Source organism: Rutilus rutilus (genome assembly GCF_951802725.1).
Source record: "Rutilus rutilus genome assembly, chromosome: 6".
NCBI lineage: Eukaryota > Metazoa > Chordata > Actinopteri > Cypriniformes > Leuciscidae > Rutilus > Rutilus rutilus.
The window spans coordinates 11,299,177-11,325,358 of record NC_140214.1 but is presented as its reverse complement, the minus strand read 5'-3'; the positions used below and the strand labels follow the sequence as shown (position 1 = coordinate 11,325,358).

At 38.4% G+C, this 26,182-nt stretch overlaps 2 protein-coding genes across 4 annotated transcripts in view; one reads left to right on the top strand and one right to left on the bottom strand.

Annotated features, from left to right (window-relative positions):
- Window positions 1–10,294, bottom strand: part of myo10 (myosin X) — a 46,282-nt gene extending 35,988 nt beyond the window's left edge. The window contains exons 1-2 of the mRNA XM_084410624.1: window positions 9,881–10,294; window positions 654–752 (exon numbers count right to left, since the gene is read on the bottom strand). Coding sequence (XP_084266750.1) covers window positions 654–752; window positions 9,881–9,901 — 120 coding nt within the window. The 5' untranslated portion in view covers window positions 9,902–10,294. The remainder of the gene's footprint in view (window positions 1–653; window positions 753–9,880) is intronic.
- Window positions 10,295–16,550: 6,256 nt separating this feature from the next.
- On the top strand, window positions 16,551–26,182 carry LOC311291598 (tripartite motif-containing protein 16-like). Of its 3 annotated transcripts, XM_084410715.1 has the most exons (7): window positions 16,557–17,217; window positions 17,407–17,502; window positions 17,700–17,933; window positions 18,014–18,173; window positions 18,318–18,377; window positions 22,405–22,541; window positions 25,283–26,182. In XM_084410715.1, exons 1-7 carry the CDS (start codon window positions 16,606–16,608, stop codon window positions 25,688–25,690), a joined length of 1,707 nt encoding a protein of 568 aa, XP_084266841.1. In that variant the 5' UTR covers window positions 16,557–16,605; the 3' UTR covers window positions 25,691–26,182. The 3 variants fall into 3 exon arrangements, with proteins under 3 accessions (XP_084266840.1, XP_084266841.1, XP_084266839.1); XM_084410714.1 differs by lacking the exon at window positions 25,283–26,182 and having other exon boundaries at window positions 16,551–17,217; window positions 22,405–23,429; XM_084410713.1 differs by lacking the exon at window positions 22,405–22,541 and having other exon boundaries at window positions 25,146–26,181.

Sequence of the window (26,182 nt, the reverse complement as noted above, 5' to 3'; positions counted from 1 at the left end):
TCTGCTATTTTTTTTACCGAAATATCAAAAGAATAAACAATGCAGATTTAGTTTGTATTCCACCTTTGATCATATTTACCAATCATTTTATTTTATTTTAATTTTAATTCTGACCACAACTGTGTGTGTGTGTGTGTGTGTGTGATGTATATATCGTGGCCATGAATTAAGAATTCGTTTTAGTAAATTATGCACTCGATAGTAGTAAATTTAGTAAAAAATGTATTATTATAAATTATTATATTGTGCACACGATTTTGAAAAACGAGGTAACAAATTATTATATCATGCACACTATTTACTTAAAACGAGGGAATGAATTAGTAAAACGTGCTGACGTATTAATAAGTCATTGGAACTATTTGTTAATTCGAGGTCACGATACACATCATTTTTCCTGCATGTCATGTGAGGGGCTCCGTAGTAAAACAAACACAGGTACTGCTCGGTTGACATGCCGGCTTAACTGAGTTTGTGTACCTGACAGACTCTATGGCAACATGGTCTCTTCTAAACAGGCGGGTGCACAGACAAGTATGTTTGTGTAAAGTGAGAGCACACCACCTGTTCAGCAGTGCCTTGTTGATCTGAGGTGCACAGAGCAGATGTTATGCCACCGTTCCTGTGTAATGCATACACCCATCCCCACTTACCTGTCCATAGTCGGTGTTAAAGACCACCACTCCACCAGAGCACGAGTCCACAGTACTGGGGACATAATGATCCTCCACCAAGAGCCACACACGACAACCCTGTCAAGCACACAAACACTGGTAAGCAACATACTGACAATAGCAGAAACACAAACAACTGTTCTATAACCATTTGTTGGATGTAATTCTGGATCCAAGATAAATTTTCCAAGATAAAATCATCTGAGCTATGCTAAAGTATCTACATGAATTTTGTAACTCTAAACTCTTACTCTGTCAACTCAAAAGACTTCTAATTTTTACAACAACTGTCTATTTTTGTTTGTCCAAATGATGATGGCAAAGTTGATACTCAAATGAAACTATAAACTTTATTAAGTGTCCTAAAACTAAAAGATCAACCTCTGAGTCTGAGCAATCTCATTTTCCTCTGGAAGGCTCTCCTCATCAGGACTGTTTGTACATTAGGTCAAAAAGGTATAATTACCAATAACTCTAATTCAGAGTAAATTCCTCCCTCCCTCCCTCCCTCTCTACCTCTCTCTCTCTCTCTCACACACACACACACACACACACACCACACACACTCTATTAGTGTACATGCTGATGGAAGAAACACATGGTAATCTGAACAGGCATGACTGGCTGTGAGGCCCCAGTGAAGCAGACACAGTTGAACTTTAACCCCATTCCCCACTAACATGCACGCACACATACATACTATCGGCACTGCATCAAACACTGCAGCATTGTTTTTTGGTCCAGTGCCACTCTGCATTGTGGGTATTGCAGTTGTATACACTATGTGCACATGTACTAAATGCAGTTTACAATTTACAACTCTGTTTTTCACATAGAAAACATCAGACTGAATCTATAAATCAAATTAAACATGAACAAAACAAAGTGATTATGTTTGACCACAGTACAAATTGCAAGTTTAAATTCAAACTGTGGAATGAGAAAACTCACTGAAAGTCTTGAGAATCTAAAAAATTACTCTTAAGAACAGTAATTAAGATTATTAACTCCCCATTCTGTCAACCACTGTCTCAACCTCTTATTCATGTAGTGGCATATAAACTCAATAGTACTTTATAACTTAGAAGAGCGGAAACACACACACAGACACACGCACACGCACACACACACACAGAACTGCTGAATGATCAGACTGAACTGCAACAGAACAGCTGTGCAGCTGGACACACACAGTTGAACACTTTCTCCTATCCCAGCATAATATGCAGAAACAACTATAAGTTGCCAAGCCATTCTTAGACTGATTTCCACGGAAAGTGTGTCAAAACAATGTTTGTTCGAGCAACATTGACTTCTAATGGCATGAGTTTTGGACAGGACCATCCTATTGTTTTTAGCTTTTCTTTTTTTATGGCCTTCAATTTGCATAGGCTATTATTTGATAAAGCATTGGGCAAGAAGTGAAATTATTTCAGTACAACATTGGAAATACAATTAGGCTTTTTGTCCAATTACCTGATTACATAAATCGACAGATAAAGTTATTTGCAGCCCAAGAGTAAAGATTATTCTTTTAATAAAAATACTAAAAGGCTACAGTAACCACAGAAAAAACTTTGGTTTGGTAAGAAAGACAAAAGTCTGTAGAGGAAATGGACAATTTAAGTAATTTTCTCTCTGATTGCTGTCACGTGCACATCTTCATGGTTTCTAACTGCCTATGCACACTTGTAGTACTGTTAACCTGCCACTGGTCTGCTAAAGTTAGTAGCTGTAAAAAGCAAAGACAAACTGAAAAAGAAGAAGAAGACAAAAATAGAGCAAGAAACAATGGGAGACTTTACGTATGGGACCATGATTATACACATTGTGTTCATTAAATATTTAAATTCATTAAGAAATATATAAGAATCACGGAAGAAATCACACTTTTAAAGATGACTGATCCTTCCCGGCATGCAGAATAAGGACTGCATGCCGTTGCAATAAGCAATAACAGTTTTGAGTAGTAACAGTCAGTGTTTACTGTTGAAAAGCAATCAACTCTGTATTGGATTTGCCATAGTTTCAAATGACTTTAAAAGCTCAAAACTCAGAGTCAGCCCCATCAAGTTAGTGCATCTCTAAGCCACACAAACAGGAAGCTGTTTTCCTTTCTAAACCAAGTTTATCTCAGGAATTCCAGGCCTCTAATCCAATTCACCATCTCTGCAGTAAACCAGGACGCAGTGACATAGTTTCCCAACATTTGACTCGAGCACTTAATGGTGAACTCGAAAGAAAACACATTTCTCCACAAGATAGGTTACTGTGTAGTTCATCTCTTGAGCCATGTTAAGAAATTAATGTTAAGAAACTTTTGAATTGTTTATTGTTTCATTATGTTTTTTAGTATGTGTGGATTTACTTAAAAGGACGAAAATGCCCCTAGAAGATTGCCAAATCTTACAAAATACAAAATGTTCCGGGGACATCCGGGAATGTGTCTATGGTGGTTAAGACATTGAACTTGTGTGTGTGTCTGGTTTCCTTGACAGAGGCATATTTCGAGTTAAGCAGCTTTGACCAGGCCTTGTGTTTATCTGCAAACATTAGAAGATTAAAACTGCTCAAACAGTTTATGACTGCAGCACAGACGTTCACACATTACAGTTTAGAAATACTCCATTCACATTCATAATTGTCTCTCTCAAGTCAAAAACATTCTGTGTGCTTAAACATTTCCAACTTACCTTTTTAAATGACACAAAAACCTTTTATGAGTATGTTTACAAGCACTTTAAAAGCTCAATTTCAGCAAAAAAAACATCATGTAAATGCTTTAGTCCAATTGGAAACTGGCCAATCCATATGTGTATTAAATCCTTAAAAAATCCCTGTAAAAAAAATTATATTCAAAAGTTTGGGGTCATTAATTTTTTTTTTTTACAGTTTTTGAAAGAATCCTCATATGCTCACCAAGTCCACATTTATTTGATCAAAACTACAGTAAAAACATAATACTGTGAAATATTATTACAATTTAAAATAACTAATTTCAGTTATAATATTTTTTATAATGTCATTTATTCCCATGTCAAAACTGAATTTTCAGCATCATTAATTCCAGTCTTTAGTGTCACATGATCCTTCATTCTAAATCTAAATGCTGATTTGTTGCACAAGAATAATTTCTTATTTCTTACTGTATACATTAATTGTGCTGCTTAATAATTTTGTGGAAACCATGGTATATTTTTTTCAGGATGAATATAAAGTCTTTACAATTACTTTTGATCAATTTAATGCGTCCTTTGCTTGATACATTTTTTTTTTTTATATATATAAAAAAAATTTACTGACCCCAAACTTTTGAATGGTAGTGTATCTGCCAGGTTTTCTGGCCAATATTCACTTCCTGTACTAAAATAGACGGCTCAAAGGAATCACAGATTTAAACAGGTTGCAATCCAACTAAAACATCACACACACACACACACACACAACTTATGCACAAAGACATCCAAATCAAACATCAATGAGTTTCTAATTTTGTTTCATGTTCAGATGAAAGAAAAACTTCACTTTGAAGTTAAAAAGTGCACTGTGTGCATGCATGTCCGAGTGTGTCCTTGTATTGTGTATCTAAACTCTTAAAATAATATCAGAGTTTTGGAGGGCGGTCAGGCTGGGCGGAGTAAAGGATGAAACAGACCAGAGTTACTCTGTAATCTCAATGCTGCTTACCGAGCATGTTTAGAGCAGCTTACCACACACACACACACACACACGCGCACACACACACTTCTCCATAGCTCTCTTTCTCTGTCCCCCTTTCTTTCTCTCATTTGGCTGCAGGAAGTGAGGGATCAGATATCGTTTGGGTCAACAGGAAGGCAGGCCAGTGATGAAGGGCATTCCTGCATACTTCGAACCCAAAGATCCAAAACTTTAGCTCTCTCACATGCAGGGTGACCCGGGCTTGGTGTTCAGAGTCAGACCGGTCTCCTCGACATATAACTTATTTCACCAATCCAACCCCCTCAAACACGCTCACATATACCCTGCATGGCTGCCTGACCTACTTTTCCAAAGCACGCTCATTTTCTCTCTCTCTCCTACAGTGAAAAATGTGTGTTTATACTTCACGACAAGAGTGAACGAGGGAAAGAGAGCTGTATAAACTACGCAGAACAAAGACAAAGACCATCTTCGTGCATGTATGCATGTTCACGTAGACGTACTTTGCACCTGGCAGTTTAAAGGCCTCAGAGATTGCAATTGTGATGAATCATAAAGGGAAGTTCACTTGTTTTCTTCCTCTTTGTTTAGTTATTATAATGACTTCAGGAACAAACAGACTAATTAGGCTTTGCATGTTAATTGAAATGACTCAAGATTAAATGAATAGTTCACCCTAAAAAGAATATTCTGTCATCATTTACTCATCCTCATGTCATTCCTGACTTGTATGACTTTATTTCTTCTACAGACAACAAAAGGGGAGATTTGGAGAATGACCTGGTCAATGATTTCCATGCAATTACAATAAATAGAGAACTGAAGCTTTCAAGATTCAAAATATATGAAAAAGCACTATGAATGTAAGTCAACTTGTCAGAAGACTTATATAATGCACACCTATATATAAATATAATGCACACTTTCTCGACATCTGGCCTAGCTTTCCCTGAGTTCATGAAAGTATCAGTGGCTATTTGACTCAAAAGAATCACTCTTAAGTCAGATCATTTCATAGAATCAGCTGATCTGGTTCAAAAAATAGTCTGAATGATTTGTTCACATATGGGAGTGAAATCATCTCTCACTTAGAGAAGATTATTAGTAGATAACAACGTAATTTTTTTTTGTCTATTTCTTACCAAAAGCTCTCTCATATGCCTTCAGAAGACTTGGCATATCACACATGAGTCATAACGCGTACTTTTATGGCACTTTTGCTTTCTTTCTGATGCTTGAAAGCACCAGTCCCCATTCATTCAGGACATCATTCAAAATGTGTCCTTTTTAGATTAAATGAAAAATGAAAGTCATACAGGTTTGAAACAACATGAGGGTAAGTAAATAATTTAAAAAAAAAAAATTTGCGTGAACTGTCTGTTTAACAGAAATATGGAACACACACACTTTAAGAACAAAAGAACAATTAAACAAAAAACATTTTCTCTTCCAGTATTTCTCTACTTCTCTTTATCAGTGTAGATGCTGGGGGCTTTTCCTGTCCTGAGTTCCTTGTTAAAAGCAGCTTTGAATCACTATACTGTGTAATCATTAAGCTACTCACAAGATTTAATGTGTGTGTGTGTGTGTGTGTGTGTGTGTGTGTTTGAGACAGACAAGAAGGATTACTTGACCAAGCACAGATGAGGAAACCAGAAGGGGGTACATGGCCAAGTGTGTGGGGGGTTTACTTACTTGGAGGACAAAATCTAACATTTATTCAAATTGTTATATAAAATAACTTAAATTTAAGTTATTTAAATGTTACAAAACCTCTCTTTGGGGATGTCAGTGAACATTAATAAATATATGACATTTAATAATATATGATAATTTTTTACTCTAAAAATGCACATCAATTTTCTTTAAAACACTAGAAGTTTATGGTACTTAAACTAGGCAAATAATATGTGTACAGTGTCTCATGGCTGTTGTGCACCAGGTGCTAAATAAGCTCCACCCCTTTGTGTTTCACTACTTTAAATAACTAAGACCTTTGTGTTTGTCTGCTTAAATACTAATGACAATTTAGCAGGGAAAGAAAGATGACAGAGAGTTTTAACCTTAAAGAGAATTCAATGTTAATTCTATGAGATTCTCATAATTATATGAGATTTCACAATTGCACCCAAAGCATCTCTGATCCTATAAGACTTTTGTTTCAGGATTCAAAAAAGAATAACCTGGAGTGTTTGTTTTCCCAGAATGGCACTCCTCTGCACTAAAACACAACTGTCAAACAGTACCTGCGACTCTGATTGGCCAATTCACAGGAAAACAAAGAGGTTTACCTTTGAACAAGCTCCGCCTATAGGGACTGCAGGGAGGCAATAACCTTAGTGACACTGCTGTGCAAACATGGCCATACACAAACACACCTAAAACAAAACGGACATACATGCCTGCGACCATAACTGCAAACAATAATGTGTGCATGTGCATCCATGCTAAACCAAAAAGCTGAAGAAAATGGCTAAAGGGCAGATTTGTGTGTGAAATCTCTCTCTGTGAGGTTAGACATGTTTGTGTGAGACAGGAATCATACTCTCTGAGGTCAGTCATGTAGAAGAGCCGTGTGTGACACAGGCATTCACGAGCTCAGCTCTTCCCCACATTCCGCAAGCATGTTTCGGCTGAATCTGTTTCCGCACACACAGCGCTGTCTCTTTTTAAAGACTGCTTCTTTTGTCCAGAAACCGATTCGCAGGCTAGATATGCAGCAGCCGGAGGACATTTGACACTATTGTGTAAAGCTGGTGCAGTTGGAGCTCCCTGCTTTTTGTGCTTCCCTCTCTGACCATCTGAAACCCTAATATAAAGTCTATTGCTGCGTCCAGAATCGAATTCTACCCTATAGTGTGTGAAAAACAGTACGCCAACTGAGTGGTGTATCCGAATCCATAGTACTCGAAATACATAGGCGAAAAGTACCCAGATGACCTACTACTTCCGGCGAGATTCTGAAGTGTACTTTCAATTGACACTTTACTATCCCATGAGACCACGAGAGAGGATTTGTTAATAGCATTAAAGCAAGGCAACTGATGATGGTAGGTCACGTGACAGTGACAACATGGCGGATATTGTACATCTGAGTTTTACTCATACTACACACATTTATACTACAGAACTTGGATACACTTTATTTTAAGGTGACGTAGTTACAATGTACTTACTCAAATAAGTACTGAGTAATATTAAACATGTACTTACTACAGAGTTATGTTTAGGGTTCGGATTTAGTGTTAGTTACTTGTAATTATGCATAATTTACTGTTATAACTTACATGTAGTAACTAGTTTGTTTCAAACCAAATGTAGTACCTACTATGCAGTATGTGGATTTGGCACATGTTTCTGAGCTGGTACAGGTGAGAAGTTTTATTGAGATGATTTATTTAATTAGGCCACGCCTTCACAGGTGAAAAGCATAATGTGTAGGACTAATGATCCACCTCAAGCCAATTTTAGAAGCCTTCACTTGTGACTCATGTGGTAGCGGCACAAGGGAGTGGCTCGTGCTACTGATCATCATCTCGCACTCATTTCACAGTCAGGTCATGAGAATGAATAATACTATTGTCTCATTTCCATCAACACCAGTCCTGACAAGTATTCCCCAAAATTACCTTTTGGTAACACTGTTATGGATTCATTTCATTTCCATATAACATACTATAAAATAACATTACATTAACATAACATTTCTATAAAAATATTAATGTATTAAAATATTATATAACAAAAATAACAGTAATATACTTTACAATTATAATTTATTTTTATTGAATGTTACATCTAAAAACATGTACTGGCTGTAAAAAAAAATTTGGGTCATTCATGGGATTCGGTGCCTTATGTGTCCCCAGTAAAGATCATGATCTTACTGCCTTAAAATGTTGAACAATATTCATTTTAAACCTATCTTAGTCATAAAAAACACCATAATATGAACTCTAAGCATATTGAAGTTGATTAAAAAATAATTTGAAACATTTTACAGCGTTTTGAACCACCACATAACCATTTTTCATATGTTCCCAGGCCTGTGTAACAACGCTTACTATACATGGTGGGATTTCAATGAATACAATTTTTTTTTTTTTTTTTTTTTTTCATTGTTGGGTATATCAGTAATGATTATCTCTAATGTATATATATTTTTTCAATTATTACATTTATTTTAACAATTATAATCAAGGTTTTTAGCTTGTCCCTTTATTATTTGTTATTTTTGACTACTTTCCCTTTAAATGAAAGTTGGAAAAATTAAATGACATCATATCATAAAGCAGTTATCACTTCTTTGGAGGGAAAACAACTTGGGAAAACAACTTCAGTTCCTCGGCTATTTTAACTATTTTAATTAATTTTATCTTTCAAATTTGATGCAGTCAACCTTAGTATGTCCACATTGTTTAGGGAAATGTGAAAAAAGTTAGTAGGAAAATCATATTTTTAGAATTACAGTTTTAAAAACCATGCAATTTTTCATTTGATAAACCTTCTATGTTAGCTTGTTTTTGCTCAGACACGGTGCATAGACTGATTTTAGATCAGAATTTCCACCCTGTTAGTGTTGACCATGTTATATCTGAAGAGCTAACAAAGTGGACACTGAGAGTGTACATACTAGTGATTGTGAAAGTAATTTTTTTTAAAGTTGAAGAAGTAGTGCATTTAAAGTTCGTTGGCAATGTTTTACATATTGTTTCCCATCTAAATCCAGTTCAAAATCAACTAAAATTGTAACTGGTTGTACGCGAGCAATAGGAAATCATCCATTCTTTATAACACTTGTCCACCCTGTTATTATTCTGTCCACCCTGTTAAGCAGTTTTTCCGCAATAATTTCATAATTTCAGCAACAACAAAAAAAAACCACTAACAATTCAGTGACAATGAAAATTTACAAGACTATCAATAATGTAGTACTTTAAAAAAGTAAACAGACATGCCTAACAGGGTGGACATTTTTTATCTTCCATTTCATTTGTTTTGTTTAATAAAGGGTTACAATTACTTACCCCAGCTTGACCAGAATATTTTTTTCCATTAATGTAATTTATATTACATCACTACTTTATAATACTAAATCTATTTAATTTGTATTACTATTAAATGCTATTTCTAAATGCCATGCTTTGTATAAAATTATCACTAATGAAACACTACATTAATTCAGTCAGCGTACAGTGAACACTTCTAATAATAGCGCTGGGATGTAGATTAGGAAACGAGAAGAAAGGTAAGGAAATGCCTGCGAGCTCCGCTGGGAATGACCCGAACCATTCAGAACCGAGGCAGTGAGGGAGATGTGAGGGAGATGTGAGGGTGAGGGAGTCCTGAACATCAAACAAACTACATATACATACAAACTATATAAGGTATACAGCCGGTTATTTTCTTAGTACAAACCCAACGGGAATTGTTATATACTTTCATGTATTTTGTTTTCTGGAACAGAAACAGCAGAACATCCTTCTTATAGCAACATGAAAATAGTATTTTAATATCCAACTTACCTCGGTGAAAAAGTTATCCATTGTCCTTATAATAATGAATCTCTGAGGTCTTCATAGGAGTCGACGAGCCGAGCCATACGTGTCAGTGAAAAGTGTCATGCGGTCCCTCACTGCATCTCACTGATCTCTAGACCCCCGGAGCCAGTTTGTTTCTCTCTCGCGCAGAGACACGTCTTTGTTTCAGACCATACAGATGTTGGGAACTATCATGTGTCCCACTGCCAGTCGCGAGAGCAGGAAAAAGTTTTCTCTTCCACGAGCGCAGTGACACCGGGGCTCGCGAGGCGCGCTTCGGGACGGGATATAAAGACACGGCGCGAGGTGACTTTGTATGCCGGTGTGACACGCGCCTCGGTAAACAGCGAAGGCTTCGGTTCCTGCCAAGTTTGCAGAGACTCCGCTGAGTCGGCTCACTGCCTGTTGGCTCCGCCCCCCGCGCGGTTTGAATGGCAAAAGATCCGAAGCCTCGCGCGCACCTCCTGCTGTTCCCGTGGTGAGGGCGCGCGGGATAATCTACACAAACTATTTGAGTTGATTCACTGGCTGTTAAACTAAAAGCTCAGCTGTGAAACAGGAAGCTCAGTTCAAAGTTCAAGGTTGATAAACGTACATGTAAAATTAAATGAATACATTTTGCTTAAATGCATTCTATAAAAAAAAAATCAATCAACCAATCTATCTATCTATCTATCTATCTATCTATCTATCTATCTATCTATCTATCTATCTATTAAATTACAAAGTTCGGTTTTTATCATGGTTTTAGGGTCACGGTTTCGGTAGGGTTCGGTATGTTCAGGGAAAAATGGATTACTGTCAAATAAAAATAAAGAAAATAAGAAATAATCAAACTACAAGCAACATCACAAATAAATAAAACAAAAATACAAAAAATAAATAAATAATAATAGCCTATTCCGGTTAGGTATCTAACAGCCCACTGCGCATAGACACGTCGAAACGACGTATTTTCTACGTCGTTTTTGCACGTCCAATTTTGCTTCCCTTGAAGGTGCAGACTGTGACGCCAGATTACGTCTTTTTCCGACGTCTTCCGCACGTCTAATGTTGACGTCCGTCCACAAAAGTTCGTTTGTGGGAAGAAGGAAGGAGACGGGGTCGGCTTGCTGTGGATCGTGTGTTTTATTAGATACTGTGCGTCTTTTCCAAACAATAATCGCGCTCAAACAAAACAGCGGCTTTTTCTCATGAGACCACACACACACACACACACACACACACACACACACACACACACACACACACACACCTTATTCTTGCTTTTCCTGGGACTCGAACTCGTGATCTTAGCATTACAAGCGCCAACGTTCTACTGTTTGAGCTAGAGCTACAGTATCACACCTTTGTACGCGTCTCCAGTTATCACCTGATGCTGAGACGATCAAATAGAGTTTTTGGAAAATGATCTTAAATAAATATAAATAATCTGTATTCATATATATTAATCATGTTGATAATAACAATGTTGATATTTGTAAATAAAATAAAAAATATTCATGTCAATTTCCTGCACCTGTCTTAGACGTCCACATGGCGTCACAGTCTGCACCTTCAGGGAACCAAAATCTGACTTCCAAACATGACGTAGAAAAGACCTCATTTGGAGGTAACTTTGCAAACCTAGATCATGTCAATTTCCTGCACCTGTCTTAGACGTCCACATAACATCCAGAAAATTACCTATTCCGGCGTTCAAATATTGAACATTATATTGACGTCCAGGTGGGGTCATGGTTAGATGTCCAAATAGCAGACCTAGATTGCACGTTGCATAAAGGTCAAAAATTGGTCTTGGACCGACTGACGCAATATAGACATGATCTGCCTGTCCAATAGACGTCTGATGTTTAGTGGGAGTAGTTTTCTGGTACAAAAATGTAATTAAGTGCTCAAATGTAAAATAACATTGCATAGGCCTATAATCTTCACTATAAATCAAATAAAGATGAATCATTATTAAAGTTACAATGATGATTTCTTATCTTTTGTTGTTTGATTGACATTAAAAACTAGGGCTGTCAACATTAACGCGTTAACAATGTGATGCGATTCATTTTTGTCCAGTTTAACGTTAAAATATTTAACGCAATTCACGGATCTGTTCATTTTTGTCATTCGTTGGGTAGCGTTACATTACATGATCCTGCTCTTATTCATGCAAATGCTTTTAAACCATTTAAGCGCGACAAGACAAAAGAGAACGTATGAAGGTAAAATGATGCCATAAAGTATTGCATGCGCAGGGTAAGATTTGTGAAAGTGTACATAAGATTGCAAGCAGTGGCGTCATGCCCATTCAAAGTGAGGGGGCACGTGCCCCCTCAGATTTTTCCTCCCTGATATTTTTTTTGTCACAACTTTATTCCTATTATGCTCCATAATATACCAGAGCCTATAACGACTCAAATGTATTCTTCTGGATGTGTAATAAATCGGTCAGCATCAGCCCTTTTTCCTAATATGGTGTCTGTGAATCAAATCTAGAGCGCTTGACGTGAATCTTTGCTGTGTATGTTCAAGCAACTCACTCGTCTCGCACGTTGAGCTGGCAATGTTTTACAGATGCTCTTGAAGTGGTAAGTGGGCAAAGCAACAAATCAGCATTGAATTAGTTATCGGATGATATTAAAAGGTAGTGGGATTATTTGTGGTTGACCTGGAAATTTTTACTTGATCATAAAGTTATGGATTTGATATTAGCTGCGAATTCAGAGCATTAACTTAAGTTGTGTCAGTGTAACGTTATCGATAGCTAGCCTAGTCTAACCGTATACTAGTTGGCTAACGTTACTGCCATACAAAGCCATAGTAACGTTATCTGATCGGTTTTGAAACATCTGTTCTGTTTTGTCTTGTGTCATAGTCTCCAGCTGGTTCAATTGTTTTCAGTTTCATAGAAACGAGGGTGTTAAATTTGTTATTCACGGTTCTTCACGGATCAGGCAGCTAATTCAAATGCAGTGAAAAAAGATTCGAAAGCTACAGCATAGTTGTTATACAGATCGCTATGACCGTGATGTAGGCTATACTGTGCGCTCCTACCGGACGCGAATAGCGCGTCAAATTCGCGCCTGCTGCGTCTAGTTATACGCTTTCTTTCAAAGTCCTTCATCACATATTAATATTAAAATAACTTAATTTCAGAGCACCACAAAGTCAGACCTCAGCACCTTTATGTACCTCTATGTACCTTTAATGTAAGATCGTTCTTAGGTCACATACCAATTTAAAATCATAACATAAAAACTGCAATGGTACTGTTTTTAAAATCATGTGTAGTAGGCCTAAGTGTACAGTAAGTGTGTGTGTAAACATGCTTTAATGAAGTAGACTTCAAAAGCTTTTGAATTTGTTCTTACAGTTCTTTCATCAACCTGTCTTTTACATAAACTTACAAAATAGATACTTTAACTTAGTCCTCGGATAAAGGAGGGTTGCTGCTATCTCCGTTAAGGTATTTCTGTCCCTCCCAAACTGCATTGAAATGGTATGTTTAGCAGCCAGAATTTAAAAATTTTCAGGGGGAGAAACCCCCTGACCCCTCCTAACATGATCCATATCACCCATCAGAAAACAATTGCAACGTCTCAGATTGTGCCCCCCCAGAATTTTGGCTTGCATGACGCCCCTGATTGCAAGCGTAAATTAAATTTGCATGCGCAAGAGAAGATTTGTAAAGGTGTAAATCGCCTTTCAAGTGTAAGAAAAAAATATTTGCAGCATTTAACTGTTATTCGTAAGTGTAATTCATATATTGTGAAGCTGCAGCTTCATGCTAACGCAAAATAAATAGGATCTGTATTCCCCTGACTTCCATTTTTCCGCGCGAACACTTTTGGCACGGTTTTTGCGCTCAAATACGGCCAAAAGTATTGCAGGCCCGTGAACAGCAATTTGCGACCGAAAACAACAGAGTTAGGAACTGCAAAACAGATTCACTGCATGAAATCAAACTTTGTGTAAAAAATAAACTGTTGCAAATGTCTAAATGTGTGCATAGGGCAACAAAGTTCCCGAAATAACCCGATTTGTACAGTTCCGTCTTTCTTTTACCTGCGCTTCCAGTTTTGGCACGATTCTCTCACTCATTGAGTTTTGCAAGCGCGAAGAGGAGGGCGGGTCCACCTTCTTCATGTAGCCAATCAGATGAGCTTCTCGCTGACTCTATGTTTACTCTTATCTGATTGGTTCAATAAACACGCCAGTCACCAGAACACATCTTTATCTTCATTTGGCTCAGAAACCTTCTGGTTGCCGAAATGGTACTTTTAATGCACACATACATGTTAAATAAATAGATAAACAAATAAAGAAACAAATAAGTCATGATTGCTTAATAAGCTGTGCACCATTAGGCTGATTAAAGCTGACTAACATTCATACTGAATTTCAAGCTGGTGTTAACGTTACTGGATTGAAATTTGATATGTTATATAATCTGTTACACCACTGAGCAGATGTTAAACTTTACAATCAAAACATTTAATACCCATTCTTTATGTAATAATACAATTCTGATGCAGTGTTTTTCACATCATGTCTCTGTTCGAGGCATTTAACACTCAATTACATATTTTGAAATATTGTCTTGGTCGCACTGCCAATATTAATTCTGATTTAGTGATTACTTTTGTGTGACTTATCAAGCTATTATATGTAGCTAGTATAAATAACAAAATGCTTTCTTTTTGTCCAGATTTGACTGTAATGAAAAACTGATACTAAATCAACTTAAACTCAACCTTTACAAAAAGTAACTAATTATGTCTGAATAAAAACCCAGCAACCAGGGAATATACAGCGTCTTGATATGTTCATATATAGGGCTATACAGCCATCTAGTGGTTACACGATGGCATTGCAGGTGATAAATGGTGCATAATTTAGAGATGCTCTTTAACACACGAAAAAATATTATTGTAACATAATAATAGTGGAATCCCCCTATCAGTAGACAGGTGAAATTATGCATGCAGTAGTTCAGATACAATTTTTTTTTAACACACCAGCTCGAAATTCAGTATGTACTCATATAGTCATCCTATGGTGCACAGCTTATTAAGCAATCATGACTTATTTGTTTCTTTATTTGTTTATCTATTTATTTAACATGTATGTGTGCATTAAAAGTACCATTTCGGCAACCAGAAGGTTTCTGAGCCAAATGAAGATAAAGATGTGTTCTGGTGACTGGCGTGTTTATTGAACCAATCAGATAAGAGTAAACATAGAGTCAGCGAGAAGCTCATCTGATTGGCTACATGAAGAAGGTGGACCCGCCCTCCTCTTCGCGCTTGCAAAACTCAATGAGTGAGAGAATCGTGCCAAAACTGGAAGCGCAGGTAAAAGAAAGACGGAACTGTACAAATCGGGTTATTTCGGGAACTTTGTTGCCCTATGCACACATTTAGACATTTGCAACAGTTTATTTTTTACACAAAGTTTGATTTCATGCAGTGAATCTGTTTTGCAGTTCCTAACTCTGTTGTTTTCGGTCGCAAATTGCTGTTCACGGGCCTGCAATACTTTTGGCCGTATTTGAGCGCAAAAACCGTGCCAAAAGTGTTCGCGCGGAAAAATGGAAGTCAGGGGAATACAGATCCTATTTATTTTGCGTTAGCATGAAGCTGCAGCTTCACAATATATGAATTACACTTACGAATAACAGTTAAATGCTGCAAATATTTTTTTCTTACACTTGAAAGGCGATTTACACCTTTACAAATCTTCTCTTGCGCATGCAAATTTAATTTACGCTTGCAATCTTATGTACACTTTCACAAATCTTACCCTGCGCATGCAATACTTTATGGCATCATTTTACCTTCATAGAACGCGCTGCCTGTGAATGTCCCGCCACTCAGAAAGGTGTCTTATAGGCCTATGGGACACACAGAAAGACGCGCGCCAGTATCGTGCTTTAGTTCTCTTTCGCGCTTAAACGAACAATAACACACACAATTATGCCAAAATGTCCGTTTCGTCGAGTACCCTCATAAGAGCAGTCATAAATGAGTTAAATAAAGTCATAAATGTTGTGAGAGAATGAGGCGCGTGTGAGATGTGTCGTGCAGCAGCGGCTGGTTTTAAAGGGACAGTAGCCAATAATGCTGTCTGTCAGTAAAGTTAATCAAAGAACAAAGGGAACAGAGAAAATTACTCTCTGCTCTTGACTAAACTTTTGTAGAACCAAATAACTTTTTGTGCAGACTGTTTGATAACTTTATTAAATTTCTGTATATTGTTCTGTATATGTTAGACAGGTAGGAAGGGCAAAGGTAAACAGGACATTTATAATGGTTTTATTTGGGCTGGCAGACCGGGGTCGGGTGGTGGTCCCTCTTTTTAAGAAGGGGGACCGGAGCGTGTGTTCCAACTACAGTGGAACACTGGACCAGCTCTATACCCTCTCCATGGTCCTGGAGGGTTCATGGGAGTTTGCCCAATCAATCCACATTGAACCATGGGAGGAGAACATCAGTTTGGTTCAATTTTTTTTACAGAGAAGAACCATTACACACTATCTATCTATCTGTCTATCTATCTAACTATCTTAACTTTTATAATGAGTTTCTGTATAAGACTGCCTTCTAGTGGTCGTGTTTATTATATGACTGGCACATTTGCACATGTTTTAAAACCAGGAAATGTTTCAGTTCAGAGAAATTGAAACCTAAGCTCAAGCTGCTGTCGAACCGTTGTGGATGTCCCTCTATCTGTGCAATAAAATGGCAGAATCCAGTGTTTCTTTGGCTCAGGATCAGTTCAGTTGTTCAATCTGTCTGGATCTACTGAAGAATCCAGTGACCATTCCCTGTGGACACAGTTACTGTATGATCTGTATCACAGGCTGCTGGGATCAGGATGATCAGAAGGGAGTCTACTGCTGCCCTCAGTGCAGACAGACCTTCACTACAAGACCTGTTTTAGGTAAAAACACCATGCTGGCTGAAGTGGTGGAGAAACTCAAGAAGGCAAAACTACAAGCTCGTCCTGCTCAGTGTTACACTGAATCTGGAGATGTGGAGTGTGACGTCTGTACTGGGGACAAAAACAAAGCCATCAAATCCTGTCTGGTGTGTCTGAACTCTTACTGTCAAAATCATCTGGAACAACATGAGAGTTTCTTCAAAAGTAAGAGACACAATCTAATGGACGCCACTGGACGACTTCAGGAGATGATCTGCCCTCAACATGAGAAACTACTGGAGATTTACTGTCGTACTGATCAACACTGTATATGTTATTTGTGTACAATGGATGAACACAAAAACCATGACACTGTATCAGCTGCAGCAGAGAGGACTGAGAAACAGGTATGAACTCAGTAGATGTGTCTCCTAATAAAAATCTTTAATCCCATAATCCCATCTACATAATCCAAGATAATTTTCCAAGACGTTACTTCCTGGGATCTCCCAAAAATATATATTTTTTTACTTGAGGCAATTACTTTTTGTGCAGTATAATTTATCAGATTCATTTTTTATTTGTTATTCCTACAGAGACAATTAGGTAAGATGCAAAGAAAATACCAGCAGAGAATCGAGGAGAAACTGAAGGAGCTTGAGGAGCTGAGAGAGGCTGTAGAGTCTCACAAGGTGAGTTTAGAGCAGAAGAACTGCTGGAAGAGCTGTTTCAGACTCAGTTAGGACTCTCCTCCAGTCAGTCCGTGAGGAGCCAGTGCTGGAGCTCTTTCAGTCCCACTGAAGCCCACTGTGGGGAACAGGCTGTGTGAGGGACCAGTAAGAGCTGAGTGAATGGACTGGTTCTAATGCGTCTCTGTGTGTCCTAACAGCGCTCTGCACAGGCAGCAGTGGAGGACAGTGAGAGGATCTTTACTGAGCTGATCCGCTCCATTGAGAGAAGCCGCTCTGAGGTGAGACAGCTGATCAGAGACCAGGAAAAGACTGCAGTGAGTCGAGCTGAAGAACGACTGGAGCGACTGGAGCAGGAGATTGAGGATCTGAGGAGGAGAGACACTGAGCTGGAGCAGCTTTCACACACAGAACATCACATTAATTTCCTCCAGGTAACAGAGATCTGACAAACAAATTGATTTTGAAATTGAGCTTTCTGTCTTTAGCTGGTGTTTCTATTGTGTCTGTGTAGAGTTTCCAGTCTCTCTCTGTCCCTCCTGGATCTACAGACTCGTCCAGCATCACTGTCAGTCCTCGTCTCTCTTTTGATGATGTTGGTAAATCTGTGTCTCTTCTGAGAGAGAAACTGGAGCATTTCTGCAGAGAGGAAATAAAGAAGATATCTGGCAGAGGTAAGCTTTACATTTACTGACATGTATCACATGATGTCATGTAAAAAACAATGCATGTTTAAAATATTCTTAAATGTTTTATAATTAAACTTATTTTATATTATTTTACAATATTTACAATAAAATGTCTGTTGGTTTCCACAGTGAGAAACATTAACATCATTCCCACCCCTGAACCGAAGACCCATGAGGAGTTTCTCCAATGTAAGTCTCTATGATCATATATGTACATAAAGAGACAAACTTTAGTACTTATTATATATCAGCAATCAGACTGAACTGTGCAGAACTGCATATAACGCTCTTGATTTATGACCTTATAAGTATACTTTTTATACTAGTAGTAATTTTTATACTAGTTGTAACTTTTTATAATTTTTTTAGTTTATGAAAGTACACATTGAAGTGTACTCTCAGTAAACAACTAGTTTAGTAGTTTGATACTGCAAGTATACTTGTAAGTTTTCTTTAAGTGAACATAACATCATACTTATAATTTACTATTTATATATTATTTTTGCACTTTAAGAATACTACTATGTTCTTATTTAGGTATTGATTTTTTATACTTGAAATATACCTTTAACTGCACTTTAACTAAGTTTAAAAACATTTTATTATATCTTCATGCATACTTTTTTATCAACACTTGAATGTGGGTACGTTTATTAAAGAAAATCAACACAAACAAAAAGCTGAGAAAATTTTTGTCCAAGACTTCGTCCGGATGGGATTCAGAACGATGATCAATATAGATGCAGTGGATCGAGTCCATCAACACCCCAAAGCTTCACAGTCCTATAGCTGGGTCGTCATTTCATTCAGTAATGTTAGGCAGAACATTATGGAAAAGTTAAATAGATTTAAAGTAAATTCCTAAGTACTCTATCAGTGTACTAGCCTACACAAACATTCAGATACTCAGAATAAGGAACATATCTGTTTTTTTTTTTTATAAATCAATATTTTCAAACAATGTAAGTTTATAAGTGTGACAGTTTGAGGTTTTTTGAGTTCTGTTTTTGAATCTGTTTCAGTGTTTTCAGTTTCTGTGATCCGTTTTCCCCTGTCTTATGTGATTTTGGTCTAGTCCTGTTTTCCCCGGTCTGTTTAATTAGTTCATCTGTGTCAGCTGTGTCTAATTTCCCTGATCTGTTTCCTTGTGTATTTAAGCCCTGTGTTCCTTCAGTCTTGGTCGGTCGTTGAAGTGTCAAGGTCAGTGTTAGTGTTGTATGTAATTGTATTCCTGAGTTTCTGAAGTTCCTAAGTTCCTGAGCATTCCTGTATTCTGAGTTTGGAAATAAACCAGATGTATTGAAATCCTGTCTCCTCGTCTTCAACCTGCAATAACCCTGACAGAACGACCGACCTAAAAAGAAAGGAGACTGTTTGACTGCAGTGAGAATCTTCCCCCTCTGAGTTACGGAACATAACCTCCTCCAAAGATGTGCTGGGATCAGCTCGTGAAGATGGTGAGAGAAAGTTGTGATCTGCTGGAGTTTATGGATAAGTTTTGTGACTTGGCTGCTAACAGTGATTGGAGTGATGAAACCATTATAACAAATTTTATGATCGGAGTCGGATCCATTGATCCTCGACCATTTCCCGATTTCACGGGGCTGAACTGGAGAGAAGTAGTTGCCATCTGCCGGGAGAGTTTTATTTTCACAAATTCATTTAGCCCAGCCAAACCAACTCATACTACCAGCACAGACAAACCCACTGTACCACTCCCCACTAAGCCACAAATCCGTTCTGGACCTCTGTCTGAGATCACATGGCCCAGAGCACGTAAGTTCATCTCTAACAGTGCTGATTTAACCTCCAAAATGTTTGACCCAGCTTTGATGTCAGTCCGGGTAGCTCTCAGATCTGTTCCACGTCTCACCAGATCCACTAATCCAACCATCAGCCCAGGTCCGAGTCCAGTTTCAGCCATCAGCCCAGGTCCGAGTCCAGTTTCAGCCATCAGTCCAGTTCCGAGTCCAGTTTCAGCCATCAGTCCAGTTCCGAGTCCAGTTCCAAATCCAGTTACGAGTCCAGTTCCGGTCGCCTGCCCGCCAGAGCCAGTCTTCGAGCAAGAGCCAGAGCCAGTCTTCGAGCAAGAGCCAGAGCCAGTCTTCGAGCAAGAGCCAGAGCCAGTCTTCGAGCAAGAGCCAGAGCCAGTCTTCGAGCAAGAGCCAGAGCCAGTCTTCGAGCAAGAGCCAGAGCCAGTCTTCGAGCAAGAGCCAGAGCCAGTCTTCGAGCAAGAGCCAGAGCCAGTCTTCGAGCAAGAGCCAGAGCCAGTCTTCGAGCAAGAGCCAGAGCCAGTCTTCGAGCAAGAGCCAGAGCCAGTCTTCGAGCAAGAGCTTCCTTCGCCGCTGGTCCTGTCCAGCACCGAGCCTTCTTCGCCGCTGGTCCTGTCCAGCCCAGAGCCTTCGCCGCTGGTCCTGTCCAGCACCGAGCCTTCACCGCTGGTCCTGTCCAGCACCGAGCCTTCACCGCTGGCGCTGCCCAACACAGAGCCTTCACCGCTGGTCCTGTCCAGCCCAGAGCCTTCACCGCTGGTCCTGCCCAGCACGGAGCCCTCATCGTTGCCCAGCACAGAGCCCTCATCGCCACAGGTCCTGTCCAGTACAGAGCCCTCTTCGCCGCTGGACCCCCCCTTTCCTGTCAATTTTCCCATTAAAACTTTGGGGGGGCGCAGTATACCTGCTAGAGGGACAGCGGAGGGCTCTCCGACGCGGTTCCCAGTACCACCATGGCCACCTGAAAAAACATCACCGCCATGGCCACCCGAAGGATCATCACCGCCATGGCCACCCGAAGGGTCCTCACCGCCATGGCCACCCGAAGGGTCCTCACCACCATGGCCACCCGAAGGGTCCTCACCACCATGGCCACCCGAAGGGTCCTCACCACCATGGCCACCCGAAGGGTCCTCACCACCATGGCCACCCGAAGGGTCCTCACCACCATGGCCACCCGAAGGGTCACCACCGCCCTGGACGTCCGAGGGTCCGACAGCTCTGCCCTGGCCACGCCCACAGCCTGCTCCGTCCCCGGATCAGCCTGCTCCGCCTGGACCGTCCTGGAGTCCAGGATGCCCACCCTCCCACCCCTTTGGATGTTTTATACGGCGCGAGGACGCGCCTTTGGGGAGGGGGGGGTACTGTGACAGTTTGAGGTTTTTTGAGTTCTGTTTTTGAATCTGTTTCAGTGTTTTCAGTTTCTGTGATCCGTTTTCCCCTGTCTTATGTGATTTTGGTCTAGTCCTGTTTTCCCCGGTCTGTTTAATTAGTTCATCTGTGTCAGCTGTGTCTAATTTCCCTGATCTGTTTCCTTGTGTATTTAAGCCCTGTGTTCCTTCAGTCTTGGTCGGTCGTTGAAGTGTCAAGGTCAGTGTTAGTGTTGTATGTAATTGTATTCCTGAGTTTCTGAAGTTCCTAAGTTCCTGAGCATTCCTGTATTCTGAGTTTGGAAATAAACCAGATGTATTGAAATCCTGTCTCCTCGTCTTCAACCTGCAATAACCCTGACAATAAGACAGTATATAAACCTGGAAAATGTATTTAATAGACTTATCAAAAGATTAAACACAACTACAAGCCAAGTATACTTAGAATACTTAATTGTACTTCTTTTAATTATATCTCTATCAAAAGATAGGTACAAGTAGGCCAAATATACTTAGACCTTTCTGTCAGTATAAGAAGAGTATACTTAAGTGCAATTTTAAAGATATTTCTGAGAAGTACATAAAGTATATTTCTGAGAAGTATATAAAAGATAGACTGAAAGTATACTTTCTTATTTTTTGTTTAAAAAAGTATACTAATTACACACTTAAATAAACGTCTTTTTCGCAAAGGTAGTTTATCTTACTGGGTTAGTTAAAGGTCCTGGTCTGGACACTGCTAGTTTTAGTTTTGACAGAGAAACATTAAAATGGACCTTTAGCTGTAAACTGTACAGTTTTTGATAGAGCTGATGTCTTTAAAACATTTGAACAGGACTAAAAACTAAACAGAAATTTGAATTGACTTTTCAATTCTACATTTTTAACCAACTATAATTTCTTCTGATCAACTCCAAACACATACGGACACACCAACACAATGATGTTGATAACAGTGAGGCAGATGTTGTGTAGCTTTTTCCCTAAAGTAACATCACAGACTTTTTTCATATATATAAAATACTAAATGTAAAGGTCTGTTGTTTTATTTGTATGACTTTTTATCTTAAACAGATTCCAGTCAGCTCTCTTTGGATCCAAACACAGTGAATAAATACCTGGTACTGTCTGAAGGGAACAGAGTGGTTAAATACACTAACACAGAACAGCGGTATCCTGATCATCCAGACAGATTTGATGGTCTTCTTCAGGTGTTGAGTAAAGATAGTGTGTGTGGATGCTGTTACTGGGAGGTTGAGTGGAGTGGTGAGGTGGGTATATCAGTGTCATATAAGAGCATCAGCAGGAAGGGACGGAGAGATGAGTGTAGATTTGGAGGTAATGATCAGTCCTGGTGTTTGTTCTGCTCTGACTCCAGTTGCTCATTCTGGCACAATAACAAACAGACTAAACTCCCTGTAGTCTCCAGCTCCTCTAGAATAGGAGTGTATGTGGATCACGGTGCAGGAACTCTGTCCTACTACAGCGTCTCTGACACAATGACCCTCATTCACAGAGTCCACACCACATTCACTCAGCCTCTCTATCCTGGGTTTCGGGTTATTGGATTTATTACAAGAAATGTTTTGATTTGTTCAAAAGTGACATTCTGTGATCTAACAATATAGATGGTACAGATACTGTGAGAATTATATTCTCAAAATATAATTGTCATGTTATTGACATTTTTTTATGATGTTTACTCAAAACATTAACAACACAATTGTAATCATTAGCATTAAGTGATTTTAGTCGTGAATTGTAATGATGCTTATTTGTTATGTCCGACATTGTCTTTTACAAATAAATCAGATCTGTTTTCTTCACCTCACAGAACAGCTCTGTATCTTCAAAGAGTGTATGTACATCCATCTGCAGTTTTCATGAGCTTATTCTCTCTGTTCCAGCAAATCCCTTGCATAAACAAATGACCTTTAATTATCCTGATCAAAAATAAAGGTGTCAATACTATATTAACTCACTGAGCCTCTATCCTGTGTTTATGGAGAATCTGAACCTGAGTATTGAAACAATATAGATTACCTAAATGTTTTTTAAGAACATGTGAAATGATAAAAATGTGATGGACATTTTTCTATGCATTACCTTAATGGTAACAATAATTTTTTTTTAATTGGTGTATATTTAGTTTTCATTGTTATTTCTTTAAAATGCAAATTGTTATATATTTTTGCTAAACATTCATCATTTTCCACTTATACAGTTTTTTTATTTCTAAAATGTTTTTATTTTTTTTATTTCTTTATTCCTTTTTTATTTCTATTTGCTACAAAGTATGTATATATATATATATATATATATATATATATATATATATATATATATTAAAGAAAATAGTACTCAACTTACAAATATTTTCTCTGCAGCATCAACTGATGACGCCAGAGGGCACACCAAGACAAAAAAAGATTTATTGAGCATTTTATTCTCCTGTGCGCTGGGTTATAGCTGGTACAAGTCATGCTATGATTCACGTCTGAAATGCTGCTAGTGTCTTCCATAGAGCCTGCTTCATATGTTGTTGATGTATGTAACGTCGTGTAAAGCAAGTCGTGATTCCCCCTCATAGACTGTAACTTTATTACCACTTTCAAGGCCCAGAAAGGTAGTAAAGACATTGTTAAAATAGTCCATGTGACTACAGTGGTTCAAACTTAATTTTATGAAGCAACAAAAATACTTTTTATGTGCAAAAAATAAAATAAAATACAGATAATAATGACGTGCAGTCTCTGATGCTGTTCACGTTGTAAACAATGCAGCTCTTCCGGGTTCTGGGTCAGAACGCCAGCTCAGATTTGACCGGCTCCTGCGTCAAAAACACACACATGCATCGTGGTGCTCACGTGAGCAGCGCCAGAGACTCGGAAGAGAAGAAAATGTTGAATAAAGTCGTTATTTTTGGGGGGTTTTTGCTCAAAAACTATTCTCGTCGCTTCATATAATTAAGATTGAACCACTGTAGTCACATGGACTATTTTATCAATGTCTTTACTACCTTTCTGGGCCTTGAAAGTGGTAAATTTGTAGTTTAGGGGGGGTCAGAAAGGGGTCAGAAAGCTCTCAGATTTCATAAAAAAACATCTTAATTTGTGTTCTGAAGATGAACGAAGTTCTTACGGGTTTGGAACGACATGAGGGTGAGTAATTACTGACAGAATTTTCACTTTTGAGTGAACTAACCCTTTAAGTGTCAACCTGTGACACATAAAGATCACTAGTCAACGTCCAAATACTTTACTTGAAAATGGCGAGTGACAAGAATTGCTTAGATTTCCAAATACCTGCAGTTCTCAGACTGCTTAGACCCTGACGTGGCACGACACTCTGTTCAAATCTGTGCGTACCCGTTTTATAAATGAGTCCCCTCGTCTGGTCACTTGTGTTCATCACTCACTGCTAGGTTCTGTTTTGGTAGATAAACATTACAATGGACCTTCAGCTCAACTGTACAGTTTGTGAGGCTGCTGAGTTTGTACAGCTGCTGAAAAGAGATTTTAAAACTTTTAAACAGGACATAAAATAAATAGAAAATAAATAGATTTGACTTTTCAATTCAAAATTTGTAACTATAATTTCTGATGGTCAACTCCAAACACATGCAGACACACCAATACAATAATGTTAACAGTGAGGCAGATGTTGTGAATCTTTTTTTCCTAAAGTATATAACATGACTGTAACTTTCCATGTATTTAAAAACCTAAATATAATAAATCTCTGGTGTTTTATTTTTAAGACTGAAAGTCATGTATTACTTGATAAATGTAGATTATGTGTTTTATCTTCATCAGATTCCCGTCAACACACTTTGGATCCAAACACAGTTAATAAAAACCTGGCACTGTCTGAAGGGAACAGAGTGATTAAATACACTGACAAAGTCCAGTGGTATCCTGATCATCCAGACAGATTTTATGGTTATCCTCAGGTGTTGTGTCGAGATAGTGTGTGTGGACGCTGTTACTGGGAGGTTGAGAGGAGTGGTAAAGTGGATATATCAGTGTCATATAAGAGCATCAGTAGGAAGGGACGGGGAGATGAATGTGCGTTTGGATATAATGATCAATCCTGGAATTTGTCCTGCTCTGAATCCAGTTGCTCATTCTGGCATAATAACAAACAGACTAAACTCCCTGTAGTCTCCATCTCCTCTAGAATAGGAGTGTATGTGGATCACGGTGCAGGAACTCTGTCCTTCTACAGCGTCTCTGACACAATGACCCTCATTCACAAAGTCCACACCACATTCACTCAGCCTCTCTATCCTGGGTTTAGAGGTACTATATCATGGACAGGACAGGGCTCAAAAATGAAACTCTGTGATCTATCAATATAGAGATTATATGCAGAGATTCCACAAATAATATTGTGAGAGATATTCTCAAGATATCACTGTCATTTCTTGATTTTGACAATGTTTCTTATGTTTAATCCAAATATTATCAGCACAATATTAATATTTTTTTTATTCACAAGTTGCAGTTATGCTTGTTGTTAGAAATCAACTATATTTTCTTCACCTAACAGAACAAAAGAATTCAATGTGATTTTTCTTTTCATTATTTAGCGCTGACAGCTTTGTATCTTCAAATAGTGTATGTACATGCAGTTCTAGCAGATCACATTCAACAAACGACTGAATAAATGCATTTAATAAACTAACTTATTCTCTGTTTCTGCAATTTCCCCAAATCCCTTCCATAAAAGATCTCTTATTGCCATTATTTAAAGAGAGGGAGCCCACAACACATTCACTTAATGGAATTAAAACCTAAATTAAAGATGATTTGTAACATTACTTTTATCATGAGAAGAAGACAAGGATCTG

What these genes read in the sequence shown, in the direction of transcription:
- LOC311291598 (XM_084410714.1), top strand. Translation starts at nt 16,606, where the DNA reads ATGTCCCTCTATCTGTGCAATAAAATGGCAGAATCCAGTGTTTCTTTG. An exon ending in CAGAGAGGACTGAGAAACAG is followed by an intron (nt 17,218 to 17,406) that starts GTATGAACTCAG and finishes TTATTCCTACAG; the next exon opens with AGACAATTAGGTAAGATGCA. An exon ending in CCATGAGGAGTTTCTCCAAT is followed by an intron (nt 18,378 to 22,404) that starts GTAAGTCTCTAT and finishes TATCTTAAACAG; the next exon opens with ATTCCAGTCAGCTCTCTTTG.